We start from the raw sequence: 19,475 nt of genomic DNA, 5'->3' as shown, positions 1-19,475 counted from the left end.
CTAGCTTAGCTATGGCAGAAAAAAACTTGCTCAGTTCTCCCTCTGTTTGATAGGCTTTTACTGGCAGTCTGGAAATAATTGAAGGGCGGTGCAAATATGAAGAGCTCTGCATCCCGATCTGTGTGATTCCTGCGACCGTGTCTAACAATGTTCCTGGTTCTGACTTCAGCATTGGCGCAGACACTGCCCTCAACACCATAACAGCAGTAAGTGTTTTGTTAGCATCTCAGCTCCAGTTCAGGAAAAATTCACCAAGGTCAGAATCTTACCAGTGCTTAAATGTGCATTTTTGAAGTGAGGAATAGGTTTGTAGTAGCAACAAGTATTTCCTGTGCAGAGGAGCCGGAACAGATCCTGAAGAAAGAAAACGACTTGAGGGTTCAAAAAGCATTAATATTATTTTGTTTATTTTGAGTTTCTAGTCATAGAGGAAACAGGTTTGGGGTTTACCATTTGCAAGCTTTAAATAGGCTGTAGGAATTCGAAAATAGCAATAGCACGTAGATTTATATACCGCTTCACACTGCTTTACAATCCTCTGTGAGTGGTTTACAGAGTCAGCATATTGCCCCCAACAATCTGGGTCCTCATTTTACCGACCTTGGAAGAATGGAAAGCTGAGTCAACCTTGAGCCAGTCAGGATTGAACTGCTGGTAATTGGCAGAATTAACCTGCAATACTGCATTCTACCCGCTGCACCACCATGTCTATTAATACTTTGGAAAGAAAGCTGTTCCTAAATCTGGAGAGTATTAAATTTAGTAATCCTAGGCCAAACGAAATGATCAATCAACAATGAACAAAGTTGTAGGCAATTTCATGCAATTAAAATTAATGAGCGAATATTTCTCAGTGGCAGAGTTTCCACTTTGCACATGGAGCCCCACTTGGCTCACTGGGAAAGAAAGTTTTTGTATGTTATATACAGGTAGTCCTCAACTTAAAACAGTTAATTTAGTGACCGTTTGAAGTTACAGCACCACTGAAAAAAGTGACATGTCTTTTCAACTTATGACCCCAAAGGCAGTGTGCCCATGGTCATGTGATCAACATGACTCATATTTATGACCGTTGCTGTGTGCTGGGGTCATGTGATTACCTTTTGTGACCTTCTAGCCAGCAAAGTCAATGGGGAAGCTAGATTCACTTAACAACTGGGTTACTAATTAAATAACTGCAGTGATTCACTTAACAACTGTGGCAAAAAAAGTTGTAAAATGGGACAAATTCACTTAACAAATGTCTCACTTAGCAACACAAATTTTGGGCTCCATTGTGGTCATAAGTTGAGGACTACCTGTATTTCTACCTTGCACTGGTCTAGATACCTCCCCCCTCCCATTCTCTCTTTTATAGCCCCTTCCTTCAATATGATCATTGTATGTTTAAATGACGTCTTAAGAAATAAAACTAAGACTGTGGAAACAAGCAAACAACCAAGCTTAGTGGAGCTTGGTTGTTTGCTTGCAAATGTCTTGTCGCTCAACTAGGTAACATCATCAGGGCTAGAAGGGAGTGGAGTTTGCTCCCTTCCTATAGTAACTAAGCTAACTCTCTTCAGATGGTTCCCCCCAAAATATTTTCCAGCTCCCATTCATTCTTTTTTATGCCTGGTTTGTTTCATTCCTAGACTTGCGACCGCATCAAACAGTCTGCAGCTGGCACCAAGCGGCGGGTCTTCATCATTGAAACCATGGGAGGCTATTGTGGCTACCTGGCTACTATGGCAGGCTTAGCAGCTGGAGCAGATGCTGCCTACATTTATGAAGATCCTTTCACCATCCATGACTTGGAGGTGAACATCTTTTTCAGAGGCAAAAGCTCGCTCTACAACTGCATACCTGACCCTAGGAGGACTGCATGTGTTGACAATCTAGGGCCATGATGGTGAACCTATGGCACGCATGCTACAGGTGGCAAGCAAAGCCACATCTGTGGATACGTGAGAGATGTCCTATCTCAGCTCCAGCGCACATGCGCGTGCCAGCCAGCTGATTTTCGGGCCTTGGGGAAGGCTGTTTTTGCCCTCCCCAGGCTCTTAGAAAGGCTCTGGAGTCTGGGGAGGGTGAAAAACGTCACTTCCTGTTCCACCAGAAGTTGGGAAATGGGCCGTTTCGTGCCTCCAGAGGGCCTCCGGGGGGGTGGGGAAGCCCGTTTTTAACCTCCACAGGCTCCTATAAAGGCTCTGGAGCCTGAGGAGGGAGAAAAACAGCCCTACTGGGCCCACCGGGCCATCGCGTACCAAAAGTGGGGGGAGCGCAGGGGGTCACGTGTGCATGCACGGGGGTGGAGGGGGCAGGATGCATTTATTTATTTATTATTTATTCATACTTTTAATTATGGGTATTGGCACGTGCGCATGTGATCCCCCCATGCTCTCCATACTTTTGGCGCATGACAGCAAAAAGGTTCGTCATCACTGATCTAGGGGATGAGCTGGAGCCAGTATTTGGATAAGTGAGCTCTATGGCATCTTAGAAGAGCCCTGAACTTCTTGGTAGAGCAGGAGGAAAAAACACCAGTCAGAAACTAGAAGGAATGCATGTTATCAGAAACATACTATTCATGAGAAGGATTAATTATTTTTCTGTTGCTACTGTGATTATTTTACTAAGGTAATATGACACTCCAGCCATGTCTAAGTGGCTGACGTATTTCCAGAACAGTAATAAAAATGAAAACACAGCAATAATTTCTCACTGCAAAGGAACAACTATAGCTCATAAATTTAATCACACCCCCTCCCCCCAGGAAATGCATGAACAGCCCTTCAAATCCTTCAGGTTTGCCCAAACAGCCAAATATTAATAGTTTTGTCAAAATATAACAGGGCTGGAGCCCAGCTGGCTGTTGCAGGAGTGATTGAGAAAGTGGGACCTAAGATACTTCAGATAAGACTAAAAGGGACTGTTCTGTTCCAAATCTTAAAAGATGGGCAGAGATCAAGGGGAGAAGGTAGTCAACAGATATCCAAGTCTGGTATCACGAAGGGCTTTAAAGGTGACAGCCATCACCTTAGCTTGTTCCTGGAAACCAACTGGTAACCAAGGTTCTTCTTGGAGTGGAAGAACAAATTACTTTGCTCCTATAATTGTTTGCATCCTGTTGCAGTTTCTGAGTGATCTTCAACAGCACTGCCCCCTGTAGAGGTTTTGTAGAGTACATCTCAGTAATCTGGACAAGATGTGTCCATCGTATAAGTGCTTGGTCCGGGCTGGGTTCACCAAACAGATCTATACAAAAGTCCTCTCGGTTCTGGTTATCACTGATCCTGAAGCAGTGCATGAAAACCCCCAGATAACAAACCAGTTCACCACGGGGAAGCACAACTCTGTCTAGAGCCAAAATAGAATATCTCTGAAATTTGTGGGCTTTTGCATCCAAAGCCACTTAGTCGTGTTGGGATTGGCCTAAGCCTGTTCTTTCATATCCCACCTTTCACAACTCCAAGTTATCGAAATGGGCAGTGGTCAGCAACCTTAAACTCAAAGAGCCACAAAGATCCTAACCGGAAGCCCCCTGTTCAGTTCTGGAGCCAACTGGAAGTTTGGTTCTCCCACCATAGAGTCCCCTCCTAGCATGGTGTCCTTTTTCCTCTATCTGTCTTAACCAAAAGCCCTATCAATTGTGGAGCTGACCGGTGACAGGGAGCCACAGCAGAGGAATGAAAGAACCACAACATCCAGGTTGCTGACCCCTGGAAATGGGACTGTCAACCCCATCTTCATTTCTGTTCTGATGTGCTTTAAGATGCTCTTCTACTTTCTCAATCCCCTTCCCACCCCCCATAACACACACTTATACTCATCAGCATATTTTGCTGTGGATATTAAACCTCTAATGTAACTCTAGTTGTAATTGCAACACCGCTTATTAGAGAAATGAATGGAACAGAACACACTGGCTGTTTCACTGTGTGATTTGCTCTTCCAGACAGTCAGATAACATTGCCTGATTTCTGCACTGGGCGTAATTGTGGCTATCAGTTGTTCCTAAGAGAAATTATAACTGCTTGTTGTACTTGCCTTTTATTTAGAGAGCTGCAATATAATTTCCAGTCTCCCGCCAGAGGAGAATGCCTATTACATCTCTTATTTTGTTTTTCCTGGGGTTTGTCTTCACTCAGAAGCAATCAGACATTTGAGAACAGCGAGCAAACTAATTCACAACTTCAAGACATTTGTTAACTGTGGATGCTGGCTCTGCCTTCACTAATACAAATAGAGACATAATGCAATTTGACATTCTGCGACAGAATTATTTAGCGTGCTCATCTCCACAAATTCAAACACTATCATTGGCTTTAATGCATACAACATACTACCTAATAAACTTGACATGGAAAAGTATTTCTATGGGGGGGGGGGCCCTACATTTTGATTCTGTAATAAGGATGTGGTAAAATTAGTGGCTTCACTAGTGTAATAAAATCTACGGCGGTGTATTTGAAATGTGTTAATGTACAATTTGAGAGATTAAAAACAAATGTTTTTTTTTTCCTTTGGTTTACAGGTGAATGTAGAACATCTGACTGAGAAAATGAAAACCACCGTGAAAAGAGGCCTAATATTGAGGTACCCGACTAAACTTATTACAGGGGATTAAAAGTTTAGAAGTCATTGAGTTCTCTGTAAATCCGATGAAAGATACTCCTTTTTTTTGGAATGGGATATGAAAATAACTTGGAGAAATAGGAGGAAGAGCTGCAGCCTAGACAACTATTTGACAAAATAGATCTGAGTCCAAAGCAGGACTGTAATTTGAGAAAATGTCTCAGTAGGGAATCTTCCTAATCCTCTTACTAGACAGGGAGGGGAGAAGTACGTTCAGGCTTGCAAGATTTTGTTACTATAACCTTATAATTAAAAAATAGTATTTATGATTTTGATTTTCTGGCCTGGAAAGGGCTGACACTGCAAGAGAAACAGAAGCAAGGGTATTTTTATGCATAAAGGTAAAGTTTCCCCTCGCACATATGTGCTAGTCGTTCCCGACTCTAGGGGGCGGTGCTCACCTCCGTTTCAAAGCCAAAGAGCCAGCACTGTCCGAAGACATCTCCGTGGTCACGTAGCCAGCATGACTAAATGCCAAAGGTGCACAGAATGCTGTTAACTTCCCACCAAAGGTGGTCCCTATTTTTCTACTTGCATTTTCTAAGTGCTTTTGAACTGCTAGGTTGGCAGAAGCTGGGACAAGTAATGGGAGCTCACCCCATTATGCGGCACTAGGGATTCAAACCACTGAACTGCCGATCTTTCAATCGACAAACTCAGCATCTTAGCCACTGAGCCACCACATCCCTATTTTTATGCATATGTTGCTGTAATTGCTGTGATTGTAGTGTGCATGTTTATCAACATTCTCCCAAAATAAACTGGAGTCAGAAGTTGTTCACAGAACATAGAAATTAGTAGGATTGTGCATTCTTTGAAAGTAATTCTGAAAGTACTTCAGAAATACTTCAGATTGCATGCAAGTGCAGGGTTCCTTTGAGAAATCTAATTATCGCAGCTGCATTTTTTCCAGAGTTTTATGGAATCTGAAAAAATCTGAACACATTTTTCAGGCTTCTATGGAATCTAAAAAAATGAACTACCATAGTTTACTGTAGAAAAAGATGCTATACCTGTATCAATTGTTTTTAAAATGTGCAGCGTCCTCAAAAATGTTAGCTTTGCCACCTTTTAGCTATGGCCTAAAGAAAACTAGCTTAGCTATGGCAGAAAAAAACTTGCTCAGTTCTCCAATATTGCTGATACTGTACTGTAGAAGTAGGGAAACATGTAGAACTTTCAAACCAGCATATAGCCAGAAGTGCCCATTCACTACTTAGCAGTTTATATGTCGCTAAATACAGAATGAATATTGTACCCATGTCCAACTAGCAATAACAGCAAAATGAGCTGCAAGGTATTTCAGGTAGCCCAGCCTACCATTCTGTAGAGAAACAAGACCCTTCTCTTACCATAATCCAGTGTCCCAAATGAAAAACAGGCATTTTACATGTTAGCTTGCTTTTTCACTTTTTTTGGGGGGGGATAATAAGCGCCATGAGAAATGAAACAGAAAAGTGTATTTGGATCTCCTGGGTAGATTTCTCTAGATCAATACTTCTGAACTTTGTGGAAACTTTAAGAAGTATGGACTTCTAACTCCCCACCCAGCCATGCTTTTGGGAGTTGGAAGTCTGTATGTCTTAAAGCTGCCAACGTTGAGAAATACTGATTTAGCTATTATAAGTAGACAGCTCTCAGCATCCTTCTACAACTAGCTGTAGCTCACGAAGGTCATGTGTCCCATTCAGTGGAGGTATCATGGAAAACAGCACAAGCGTTTTGATACGGTCACTCACGCCCTCGTGACGTCTCGCCTGGATTACTGCAATGCTCTCTACATGGGGCTCCCCTTGAAGGGCATCCGGAGGCTGCAGTTAGTTCAGAATGCGGCTGCGCGGGTTATAGAGGAGCCCTCGTGGCTCCAGTGACACCTATCCTGCAGACTGCACTGGCTACCTGTGGCCTTCGGGTGCTTCAAGGTGTTGGTAACCTCCTTTAGAGCGCTCCATGGCATAGGGCCGGGTTATCTACGGGACCGCCTACTGCTACCGAATACCTCTCACCGACCTGTGCGCTCTCACAGAGAGGGACTCCTCAGGGTGCCGTCAGCTAGACAGTGTCGTCTGGCGACGCCCAGGGGAAGGGCCTTCTCTGTGGGGGCTCCCACCCTCTGGAACGGACTCCCCCCAGGACTCCGTCAACTTCCGGGCCTCCGAACCTTCCGTCGCGAGCTTAAGACGCATTTATTCATCTGTGCAGGACTGGCTTAGATTTTAGATTTTAAATTTAGATTTTAAATTTATAGATTTTTAAATTTACAGGGGTTTAAATTTGGTTTTAAGATTTATATTTATATTTTTAATATTTGGCATTAGAATAAGTTTTTTAATAGTTATTTTAATTGTATATAAATGTTTTATGTGCCTGTGAACCGCCCTGAGTCCTTCGGGAGATAGGGCGGTATACAAATTTGAATAAATAAAATAAATAATAAATAAATACCTGAGGGGGTCCTTGGTGCTCTCTGAGCTTGCTTGTTTTCTTGCAAACATTTCATTATTCAGACTAGCTGTGATGATTGTTATGTATTCATGTTTGTACCTTTAAATATTTGAGCGGGAAATCAGCACGTTGCTGATTGGACGAAGCCTCCAGCAGAACTGTATAAAAGGAGAGGTTTTTCCCCCAGCCTGTTGCTGGGTTCACCCTATATTAAAGAGCTGTTGTCACTACCCTGGTCTCCAGCCTCGTTACTTCCCGAACATAACATTGGCGACGAGGATGGGATCTCGAGGCTAAGGAGAACCAGAACCGAGCTGAAGCACGATAGACCCGAACCCAGCAAACTCAGGGCAGAAAAGCGGAGATGGCCAGTTACACTCCGCCCGCACCGTTTGACCCGGCTAAGGAGAAATGGGGGCGTATATGACCCGTTTGAAAGCTTTCTAAAGCCAACGAACTGCAAGGAGTTCCAGATAACGAAAAGGGCTTATTTCTTAAGCCACTGTGGTCGGAGGTCATTGATATCGCGGAAGCCCTGGCAGAGCCAGCGCCGTTGCAGTCGGTGTCGTGGCCAACTCTACAGACTTTACTAAAAACCATTTCGCCCCGCCGTCCAAATACGTGCGGCGGTTTGAATTCGGAGGCGAAGGCAGATGGGCGGCGAACCATCGGTGACTACATGGCCGCCCTAAGAAGCGTCCAAGGACTGCGGATACGCGACCTGGGCGAGGTGCTCCTCGAGCAACTCATCCGAGGTCAAAGACATCCGTTTGCGGCGGCTGCTGGCAAAACAACCTAACGCTGGCCAGCGCTCTGGGCGAAGCCAGAGCACATGAAATGTCCACCCAAGCGGCAGAGACACTGCAGAAGCCTGTCCCACAAAAGCGGCGAAAACAGCTCGGTGCACCAGGAGGAGGTTCAGACCGAATCCGGCGGTGAAGATGAGGAAGGGTCTGCCGACCGAGAAAAGCGACAAAGGGACCGAGATGAATGCGGAAGCTGCGGGGTCAACACCAGCGCCAACGCTGCAAGTTTAAGACGCGACATGTCGGCGGTGTGGGAAGAAAGGGCACCTAGCTCAAGTTTGTCGAGGCCCAACCTTCCGCCGAAAATTCAAATCGGCCAATCAGGCGCGGAATCGGCAAGGCGACCGCGATTGGCTCAAACAAAAAGCGCGGATTCCAACCAAACAACTGTGGTCATAGGCGCGCCTCAGTGGAGAAGAAGATCTTCACCAAGCCAAAAATAGAGTGCGGTGCGGCTTGAAGTAGACACGGGATCAGCGATCACCATCATGTCCTGGGACACTTTGGCGAAGTCGCTGCCGTCCGTCGCGGCGCCACCTGCAAGCACAGCGGCTACGAGTCCACGACTACCAGGGAATCGCATCCCTGTTCGAGGACCACCTCCGTCCGAGTCGAGTACGGTCCACACAGAAGACCCTGCCCATCACGATCGTCGAAGGAACTCTGCCCAGTCTGTTGGGACTAGACTGGTTTCGTGCCCTGGGCATGGGAGTGACTGGCATCTACAAAGTGACTGTAACCTGAAAGACATTCTCTTTAACGAGTTCGAAGATGTCTTCAAGGACTGCCTGGGCAAGTACAAGGGACCCCTATTTCCTTCAACTTAGACCCCAGGTAGCCCCCATTAGGCTTAAAGCGAGGAGGTCCTTTGCCCTAAAACCAAAAATCGATAAGGAGCTGGACAAGCTCATAAATCAGGGATTTTGGTGCCAGTCGATCGCATAAAGTGGGAGGCAATCGTCACCCCAATAAAGTCGGACGGGTCAATTAAATTTGCGCTGACTACAAGGCGGCTTAACAAAGCCTTACAGAAAAGCGCTTACCGGTTCCGTGGTGCAACACTTATTGCACTCTTGGGGCAAGGCAAGTCTTTGCAAAGTTAGACTTGGCCCAAGCCTACCAACAACTGCCCGTGAGCGCCCTGGCGAAGCCCAAACAATTTATAGCACAGGGGGCTTCAAGTGCACCGATTGCAATTTGGGGTCAGTGTGGCACCAGGGTTGTTCAAAACCTAATGGAGCGACTACTGCAGGGGCTCCCAGGGTAGTTCCCTACTTTGATGATGTCCTAATTTCAGGGAAAACATGGAGGAATTGGGGAGCGTTAAGAAAGGTTTTGGGCATTTTCGGACAGCGGATTAAAGTCAAGGCAAACAAATGCCAGATAGGGTCGAATCCGTCGATTTCTTGGGCTACGGATAGACAAGAAGAATTCACCCTACTGAGAGCAAGGTCAAGGCAATTAGGAAGGCTCCAGCGCCTAAAACAAAGCAGAGCTGCAGGCATTCCTGGGGTTGGTGAATTTTACGCGGTCTTTTAAAGAACAAAGCAACCGTATGGAACCGCTGCATAGGCTCTTAGGAAAAATACTGTTTGGTCTTGGGAAAGACAGAAAATAGGGCTTTTGAGCAGTAAAGAACCTGCTCTCAAGTGATAGCCTGCTCATCAATATCACAACTCATTACCCTAGTGCTGGTTTCGATGCCTCCCTTATGGGGTGGGGGCTGTACTCAGCCATAGACTTCCAAACGGCACAGAAGCCCCTATAGCTTTTTACTCTAGAACGATGTCCTCCCCAGAGAGAAACTACAGCCAATTAGACAAAGAAGCACTAGCCATTGTGTCAGGGGTTAAAAAATTCCACAGTATGTCTTTGGGCGGAATTTTGAAATCGTGACTGACCACAGACCGCTACTAGGATACTGGCTGGCGACCGCAACGCCTGTGGCACTTCGCCACGCTTGACCCGATGGACTATATTCTTAGCCGCTTATTGCACAAGCTGCAGCATCGACCAGGAAAAGAAGTGGGGCATGCAGGCGCGTTAAGCCGATGCCCACTACCTGGGGCGACCGAAGACCCCACCCGGGACACCCATCCTACTTATTGACTCTTTGGACTCTGGCCCAGTCACATCTAAGGAAGTGGCTCGGGCATCATGCAGGACATTGTGTTAAGGACTGTACTCGGTTGGGTACAGAGGGTGGCCGCTGCGCGGTGACGGTTCAAGAATTTGTTAAAAAAGCGATGAGCTCTCGGCTCAAGGGGTGCCTGTTATGGGGTGATCGTGTAATAATTCCTGATAAATTAAGGGAAAGGTATTGGACCTCCTCCACGAGGGTCACCCAGGGATCGTAAGGATGAAGGGTTAGCTAGAAGCTATGTGGTGGCCACTCATGGACGCAGAGATTGCTGAGAGGGTAGGGAAATGCCAGGCTTGCCAAGAGTCCAGACCTCTACCCCAACGGCCCCAGTCAGAGAATGGGAAAAGCCCCAAGGGCCCTGGTCGAGAATCCAAATTGATTTTGCTGGCCCTTTCCACGGCCAAACGTTCCTAGTGGTGGTTGATGCATTCTCTAAATGGTTGGAGATCATACTCATGAAATCCACTACGGCCGAAGCAGTAATCGCAACCCCTGCGCCACCTATTCGCAACTCACGGGTTGCCGGACACTCTGGTGTCCGACAATGGGCCCCAATTCACGGCAGCCCAGTTTGAAGAATACCTGGCAGAGGAGGCATCCGACATGCCCTCTCTGCGCCTTTCCACCCCGCGCCGAATGGCCTTGCAGAGCGTCCCGTCCGGAGCGCTAAGGAGGCATTGTCCAGGCTCAAGCCAGGTGACTGGCAAACAAAGATAGACTTTTTCCTAGCCGTCCAGCACAGAACCCCAAGCACGGCCACCGGAAAAAGCCCAGCCGAATTACTAATGGGACGGAAACTCCGTGCCCACTTGACTGCTTGAATCCCATTACACACCAGAGGGTTACAAGGGGAACTAGAAAAGACAAGGAAATGAGCATAGGCGACCGGGTGTGGGCCGAAACTATGGGGACGGCCCTAGTTGGTTCGCAGGACAAATAATAAAGATAACCGGGCCAAAATCGTGCGTGGTAGAGCTACCAGACAACCGAGTGTGGGCGCCACATAGATCAGTTAAGGAAACGAATAACTGATCAAACCGAACCAAATGAAACAAATCATGACCAATACCAATTTGAATTCACAGCTGACAATGACCCGGGGGAGGCGCAAGACTTAGCTGAGGTCCCAGAGTTCCAGCGACGCCATCAGGTTCCCGAGGGAAACAGCTGGGAAAGTTTCAGAAGTAATCCAAGGCCGGATGGCCAAGAAAAAGAGTCAGCCAATAATCCAGAGCCCGTTGACTCAGAGAGAGAGCTGGGAGGAGAAAACAGCCCCTCCGACCAGCTCAAAACACCACCCAGAACTGAACCGCGCAGGTCAGAAAGAACTAGGAGACGCCCAGGTTATTTGCGTGACTACGTTGAAAAATAACATGTAAATAAATATGTAAATAGAGGCAAAGTGTTTTCTGGGAGGGGAGGAGTGTTATGTATTCATGTTTGTACCTTTAAATATTTGAGCGGGAAATCAGCACGTTGCTGATTGGACGAAGCCTCCAGCAGAACTGTATAAAAGGAGAGGTTTTTCCCCCAGCCTATTGCTGGGTTCACCCTATATTAAAGAGCTGTTGTCACTACCCTGGTCTCCAGCCTCGTTACTTCCCGAACATAACAATGATGTTACCTGATTTGGGTAATGAACGATCTGCAAGAAAACAAGCAAGCTCAGAGAGCACCAGGGACCCCTCATTTCAACCCCAAGCTACAAATATTCTCCTTTATTTTAATACCTATATAATATATGCATGGTTTTTCCTCATGCTGAGGCATATACCAAAACAAGTGCAGCAGCTGTTCAGCTCACCTGATTTCTGTGGAAAAGGACAAGATTAGAGCCCAAGTTTACATTTGATGAAAATAAGTACGGGAGGCTCAAAAGGGGCAGATTTTTCTCAAAGGTTGAAGAACCGTCTTAGGTTGCTCTTTGAAATCCACCTTCTTCAACAAAGTGCCTTCCAGGTGGATTGAACATCGGTACTCATAATTTACAGCATCAATAACTATAAATTAAAGGCCGTAAAATGAAAATGAGACTTTAATCAGTGAAGCAGGAAGACTGTGTGAATAAAATAGACCACGGGTCAGCAACCCGCGGCTCTGGAGCCGCATGTGGCTCTTTCATCCTTCTGCTGCGGCTCCCTGTTGCTCAAAATATGCATCACAACTGCCAATGTGTGACACACACCAACACACAATTTATTACGCTTTTTGAACCCTGGTAGGCCAACCATGGATAAATCCAAGAAAAGAAAAGTTTCAGAAGAAAACAGAATCTTTAATTCAACTATATATGCTAGTTTTGTGGCCGCTCAGGTAATAGTCAGGCACGGGAAGAGTTTTGTGGCTCCCGGTGTTTTCTGTGGGAAACGGGTCCAAATGACTGAGTGTTTAAGGTTGCCTACCCCTGAAATAGACAGATAGAAGCATATGCAAGAGTTGTCAATAACATTCCGAAATAAAAATGCCTTTTTGACAGTATTGTACCAAAACACTTTCCATTTTATGGACTATTTATTTAGTCAATTCTATGCTTTCCTGCCGCATGAATGCCTCTTTTCTTCACTTCCAGGAATGAAAAATGCAATGAAAACTATACCACAGACTTCATATATAATTTGTATTCAGAGGAAGGAAAAGGTGTCTTTGATACCAGAAAGAACGTTTTGGGACATATGCAGCAGGTACATCAGAAAGATCAGACTTGATACTTCTCTGTGAACTCACCTATTGTAATCAGGATCCTTGGGCAGAAAAGCCCCAGTAGCCCACTGAACCCTGTTTCCTTACCTCTCTCAACACCATCACTGCAGTTCTTTCTACCCAAAGATTTTCAAGCTTCAAGCTACTGTCCTCATCACACATAACTCTAAGGTTTAACCCAGGGCTGAAATGCTCCCAGTTCGGACCGGATCGCCTGATCCGGTAGCGATGGCGGCAGGTGGTTTGGAGAACCGGTAGCAAAAATCCCTGCCCCCCTCCTCCATCCATGCCCAGCTGAGCCACGCGATCATCAGAGGTTTGTTTGTTTGTTTTTTACTTTTAAAAGCATTTTTTCTTCGGCTGAAAAAAATGCTTTTAAAAGTAAAAAAAAAAGCCTCTGATGATTGCGTGGCTCAGCTGGGATTGTCAGAGCCTTTTAAAAGCATTTTTTCTACAACCTCTTCAGCCGAAGAGGTTGTAGAAAAAATGCTTTTAAAAGAAAACAAAAGCCTCTGACGATCAGGCAACTCAACTGGGATCATCAGAGCCTCTTAAAAGCATTTTTATACATCCTCTTTGGCCGAAGAGGTGGTAGAAAAAAATGCTTTTAAAAATAATAAAAAAGGCCACGCCCACCCAGTCACATTACCCCCCCCACCAAGCCACACCCACAGAACCGGTAGTAACAAATTTTACATTTCACCACTGGTTTAACCCATAATTTAACATGACTCTCCTTCTACCTTAACAGGGTGGGTCACCGACTCCCTTTGACCGAAACTTTGGAACAAAAATGGGTGCCAAAGCTGTGGCATGGATGTCTGGCAAGATCAAAGAATGCTCCAGACATGGTATGTAGGAGCTTTCCATTGGATTGCCTCTTAGATTGGTGGGCAGCTGCACCTGTGTTGGTAATAAACAGAGTAGGGGAGAAATCAATTACAGTAGGCAAAGGAGTAATCTACACCAGAGGTTTGATACTATCTATGATCTTGGGGTCTGTTGATCAAAGTCAGTGCTTAAGATCTTTTCACATATATTCAAAGCCCGATGCAGTACTTAATTCTAGGGGTGTTCTTTTTTTTAATGGAAGACTTTTCTGCTAAATTCCAATGTATCACTTTACAGTCAATGTTTCACAGTAAAGGCTTTCCAATAGAAGAATAAAAACTCAAGGTTCCATAAAAAAATGTTAACATTTTATGTGCTCCTTTTGCAGGTCGCATCTTTGCCAACACTGCTGATTCAGCTTGCCTGCTGGGTATGCGGAGACGCGCCCTGGTATTTCAGCCGATGACGGAACTCAAAGAAGAAACAGATTTTGAGTAAGTCTTCTCTGTAGGAAAAATCAGAAAGTGTACCAAGGAAAGTTGGGTAAATCCATAATATTAGTTGGGACCCGAAGAATCTTTTAAAAATAGTTTCTACCATTCATCGTTAGAATAAAATAACTCAAACCTAATATGACTTGCATGCAACTGTCATAGGTATTTACTGTCTCACCTATTTTTCTGATTTTTTTGTGGTGAACATAGGTTCAGAAATCTAAAAAATGGCAGAGGAAAGGGAAGGCTAAAACTGGAATTTTTTCTGACAGTGGAACAAATGTTTCAGGCTTAATCTGCAGTGAGGCACTGTAGAGCAGGGGTCTCCAACCTTGGTCACTTCAAGACTTGTGGACTTCAACTCCCAGAGTTCCTCAGCCAGCGAAGCAGAGGAATTCTGGGAGTTGAAGTCCACAGGTCTTAAAGTGACCAAGGTTGGAGACCCCTGCTGTAGAGGATAAGGAGGTAGAGGAAGATTAGGAAAATCCAGATTCTAATGCAACTTCAGCCGTGCATTCAGCCCAACCTAGTCACAGAGCTGGTTTGTGTGCATGAGCTGCCTTGAATTCCTTGAGGAAAACAGGATATGTGTCTAATTAATAATATGAAGTTCAGCTTGTAACTGAATGACTTCAGTAACTTGACCGTGATTCATTGAACCTGACTTGTTTCACATGTAATGCTAAGTTATAAATTAAGGTTATACACACAAGCAGAATTTGGGGAATAGGCTTTTCTCCTCCCAAGTTCCAGTTTAGTAGACTTCTGGCTTGTTATGTGAACACTTTTTATTTTTTTCAAAAAAGTTTTTTATTTCCATTTTCCAACATCATATTTATGTACAATCTGTTATCCATCATTAATCATTAATTTATATTTATTACTGATTCGGGCCTGCCCGAATGCCACTTCCTTTCTTCACAATCTCCCTTTACCTTCTACTACTTTCCCCTTCCTTCATCTCCTTCACTTTACTACTTCCTCTCCTCCTTCTCCACTCGTCCCATCTTCCACCCTTTCTAACCTTCTTATTCCCCTCCTCCTTCTCACCTCTTTCCTACCTACTTTCTTCCCTCCTTCTACTCCTCTCTCCCTTACCTTCTGAAATGGCAGTCGAGCAGCCCCAATTTCATTTCAAATTTTAATTTCGTATCTTCAATCATTACTGTACATTGATAACCAATCCGTGTATCATTTTCCACCCCTTTCCCCCTCCCTCTCCCCTCCTCCCCTCTTTCCCCCCCCCCGGACTTCCCAGAGCAAATACCAGGTATTATAACTAACAATCACAAGCTAAGATATACTAAATATACATAAACTCCCACCCCTCTCTGAAACTTTAAATCCCCTTACAATAAAAATAAAGAGATAAGAAAGAATAAAAAAAAGAACAATACAGGTACAATCTTCCCTTCATAGATTACTTCTTCTTACAGTCCATTTTTAAAATTAGTCCATCTTCTCAAATTCAGATTTTCTCCACTTGTATATTTCTTCAAATTTCATAAGTCTATTTCTTAAATTACAGTCCATCTTCTCGAACTCAAATTTTCATCACTTATATATTTCTTCAATTGTCATAACGTTTACTGTCCAGTCTTCCAATATTACTACATCAATCAAATATCATTACGAATAAAATCTCTCAGGTACGGTATTTCCAACTTAACTTCATAACTTTTGCTATCTATAAACTTATATCCAAGGCATATAAATTAAAATGAATAATCATTTAAATTACATCCAAAATATGACAATAAACAATTAACATCATTACATCCACATTATCTAAATTCATAAATTTTACTTTCCATCCTTCAAAATTAAATAGTATCATCCCATAGGTTTATACCTTACAAATAACAAATAACAAAAATTCTATAATTTATATCCTAAACAAATCAATTCTAAAAATCAACCATAATCATCATATTCACATCTTAAACATTCCTCCTGTCTCCTATTCTATTTTCCAACATCTCCAGACCAGTTAACTTAGCATCTAACAACAAAGGATTCCTACTCTTTAAAACATTAATGTAAAGATTTCTTGCTTTCATAACTGTACTAAGAAAATACTTTCTACCTTTAAAATTCACCGATAGTCCATTGGAACTTCCCATCTAAAATATATCTGATGTTTCTTAAACTCATCTACTAAAAAAGCAAATTCTCTTCTCTTTCTTAACATTTTAGGAGGAATTTCCTTCATCCTTTTTATATCTTGTCCCAATATTTGAAATTTATTTTTATAAAAAGCTTGCAAGATTTCATACCTAACCTTTTTAGTTGTAAAATAAATAACCACATCCCTCGGTAATCTATTTTGTCTTGCCCACCAAGAATTAACACAATAAATTCGTTCAATATTAATCTCAAAGTCTTCTGGCTCCACACCCTTTATCTGAGCAAAAGCTTGCATAAAAATCTGTTTTAAATTTTCCTTCCTACCTTCCTTCAACCCCCTCACCCTTATAGCATATTCCATTAATCTATATTGTAATATTACTCTTTCTTCATCTGCCCTATCTACCTTTGCCTGTATATCTTCTATCTTATCTAAGTTCCAGTTATTTTGATTCTTTTGAATTTCCTCTATTTTCCTTTGCAACTCTAAATTAACTTTATTAAGTTCTTCCGAACTATCCTCCATCTGAATACAAGACCTTAATATTTGTGAAATTGCATCCTTTACCATTTTCATTTTCCTCTTCTGCTCTTCCACCACTTCCTTAAAATCCAACATCTCTTTCTCTATTTCATCAAATTTTTGATCTATTTCTGAAAAACGAATCTCCAGAAACTCCTGTAAAAAATTTCTTAATTCCTCTTTGATTTCTTCTTTTAATTTACGAATCTGAACTGAAGAAATTTCAAAGTTTTTAGTGGCTTTTGGTAGTATTTGCTTAAAAGCCATTTTTTAAAAATATAACCGAACAAAGGACAAAAAGAGGTTAAAAAAGAAAAATTCAAAAAATTTTTCTTCTAAATCACTATAATCCCAAAGAAGAAGAAAAAATATAAATCATAAAATTCTCATTTCTTCCATTTAGTCAGTGTCTTCTTGTATATCTCCTAGTTCCACACTAGCTGTTAATAAGCATTTCCTTAACTTTTGTTTCCAATACACACATTCCACAAAACACCATTTGCTTTCTTCTCTCCTATCTTTGCAACAAATCTGTCCTCTATTAGGGGTTTACAATCTTCTTGCAAACAAATGCTAAAACTCCAGTTTCTGCTCTGTCCGCATTACAATCCATCACAAATCCATTTCTGCCGCGGAGATTGGATGCTACGTTTTTTTCTGCCAAAAGGCAGATGCCCTCCGGGTCCGGAGCTTCTTTCAGGCTTTAGAAGGAGCGCTCCCCTCAAGCCTCCAGAAACTTTTCTGGGGCTTCTCCGGAGGGCTCAACTTCAGCCCGAATGCTCATCTCTCCCTCTTCGCCCGAGGTAGAGATTTTCAAGCCACCGGACAGCTGATTTACACTGTCCTAGCGGCTCTATGGACTCACGGGGTTAGCGGTCTAAAAAAGATCGCCATCAACGAAACGGAACCAACCGGAAGTCCTTGTTACATGAATACTGATTTAAAATAAAATTCTAGTTTGTTAAGCAAGCACAGAGTTCAGTGTTTTCGGTATGTCTGTTTTTAAAATGGCAATTGTTAAATAACTCATAATTCACTTAAAACAAGCTAGGCATCTGCTGTGTGAAATTGAATTCTTTGTTCTTTATTTGATCATGTGGTAGAAAATGCTTGGAATAGGTTCATTTCTGCTTGTGTATGCCAAAACACAGGTATATTTTATTTGTATCCCACCTTTATTATTTTTACAAATAACAAATAAAGGTGGTGAACATACCTAATGTTCAATGTCTATGGAGATTCTCAGTCATTCATGTCATAGTTCTCCCAAAGGTGCTTTTTTAAGAGGCAACTGGACTTTCTGGTTTTTCTTTGAAGACGTTTCACTTCTCATCCAAGAAGCTTCTTCAGCTCTAGAGCTGAAGAAGCTTCTTGGATGAGAAGCAAAACAACTTCAAAGAAAAACCAGAAAGTCCAGTTGCCTCTTGAAAAAGCATATTTGGGACATACCTAATGCTTCTTCCTCCTCCTGCTTACCCCTCAATAACTCTGAGATGGATTGGACAGAGATGAAATCCAGCAGGTTCTGGAGAACAGGTAGTGGAAATTTTGAGCAGTTCGGAGAACCAGCAAATGCCACCTCTGGCTGGCTCCAGAGTGGGGTGGGAATGGAGATTTTGCAATATCCTTCCCCCAGGAGTGAGGAGGGAATGGGGATATTGCAGTATCCTTCCCCTGCCATGCCCACCAAGCCACACCATGCCCACAGAACCGGTAGTAAAAAAATTTGGATTTCACCACTGGTTGGACAGAGAGTGAATTTCTGGCCCAAGATCACCCAGCTGACTTTCATGGCCTAGGTGGGATTTGAACTCATGGTCTCCTAGTTTCCAGCTTGGTGCCTTAACCGCTAGACCGCCATGGTTTAACTTTGTGAACGTTCCCATTGTCATAGCTTCCTACAAGTTTCCCAACCTCAGGTAAATATCTCTCAAAGACAGAGTAGCTGCAGCCACCAAATATGTTGCACTGGAATGGATGACCCTACCATGAAGATACTGACCTTACCTTTATCCTTCTTCAACAGTCATCGCATCCCCAAAACGCAGTGGTGGCTAAAGCTTCGTCCCATCTTGAAGATTCTAGCCAAGTACAAGATCGAGCTGGACACCTCAGAGAAAGCCCACTTGGAGCACATCACTCGAAAGAGAGTATCTGGGGAAGGCGCCCTGTGAACAGTTAGCAAAGCAGGCGCAGCTGGTCCTCCCCTTTCAGTCATGGCATATAAGGAGACATCTAAATAAATTACAAATCCTTGGTTCCTTCCCCAGGTTAGCATGCAGCTTTCCATCTTGTGTTATGTACTGTAATTGGAGCCACGTGCCTATTATAAATGGCATATCGTTACATCACACGATAGCTGATACTTGGCAAAACTTTCTACTGTTGTTTACTGTTGGAAAGTTCAAGGCAGCTTAAATACGGTAGGTTCCCCACTGGTCTTTCCATCCGGATAATAGCTAGGGTCACTCTTAGGTTGATCAGTATTATATAACCATATGCTTCTAGGCCCTCTTTCTCCAGAGTGGAATGGACTATTGCTGCCAGATTTTCCTAGTCAAGCTCAGAAAGATTAGCCAAGGCCATTTGCTGCTTGAGGAATGTACTTTCAATAGAATTCTCTTCATCTGGTCATCATTCAAACCGGACAGAATTGTTGTTATTAAAACTTTTTGTCATCTGAATGCCAATCCCAAAATAGATTCAACTCATCCAAGTGCTCAAAATAAACAAAAAACAAAAAACAGGAACTATTTGGCTAGACGTTGTAATATCTCTGCTCCCTGCTTCAT

General features: G+C 43.4%; 1 protein-coding gene across 2 annotated transcripts in view; it reads left to right on the top strand.

Annotated features, from left to right (window-relative positions):
* LOC131193693 (ATP-dependent 6-phosphofructokinase, muscle type-like) overlaps nucleotides 1–19,433 on the top strand; it is a 66,005-nt gene extending 46,572 nt beyond the window's left edge. The window contains exons 18-24 of one of the 2 annotated variants that reach the window (XM_058174165.1): nucleotides 54–206; nucleotides 1,632–1,796; nucleotides 4,514–4,575; nucleotides 12,578–12,689; nucleotides 13,460–13,559; nucleotides 13,928–14,033; nucleotides 18,710–19,433. In XM_058174165.1, coding sequence (XP_058030148.1) covers nucleotides 54–206; nucleotides 1,632–1,796; nucleotides 4,514–4,575; nucleotides 12,578–12,689; nucleotides 13,460–13,559; nucleotides 13,928–14,033; nucleotides 18,710–18,857 — 846 coding nt within the window. In that variant the 3' untranslated portion in view covers nucleotides 18,858–19,433. The remainder of the gene's footprint in view (nucleotides 1–53; nucleotides 207–1,631; nucleotides 1,797–4,513; nucleotides 4,576–12,577; nucleotides 12,690–13,459; nucleotides 13,560–13,927; nucleotides 14,034–18,709) is intronic. The other variant, XM_058174164.1, reaches the window with a different exon arrangement.
* The last annotated feature ends 42 nt before the right edge of the window (nucleotides 19,434–19,475 follow it).

The sequence above is a fragment of the Ahaetulla prasina genome, chromosome 2 (genome assembly GCF_028640845.1).
Source record: "Ahaetulla prasina isolate Xishuangbanna chromosome 2, ASM2864084v1, whole genome shotgun sequence".
Taxonomy (NCBI): domain Eukaryota; kingdom Metazoa; phylum Chordata; class Lepidosauria; order Squamata; family Colubridae; genus Ahaetulla; species Ahaetulla prasina.
This window is presented reverse-complemented; position numbering and strand designations above follow the sequence as displayed.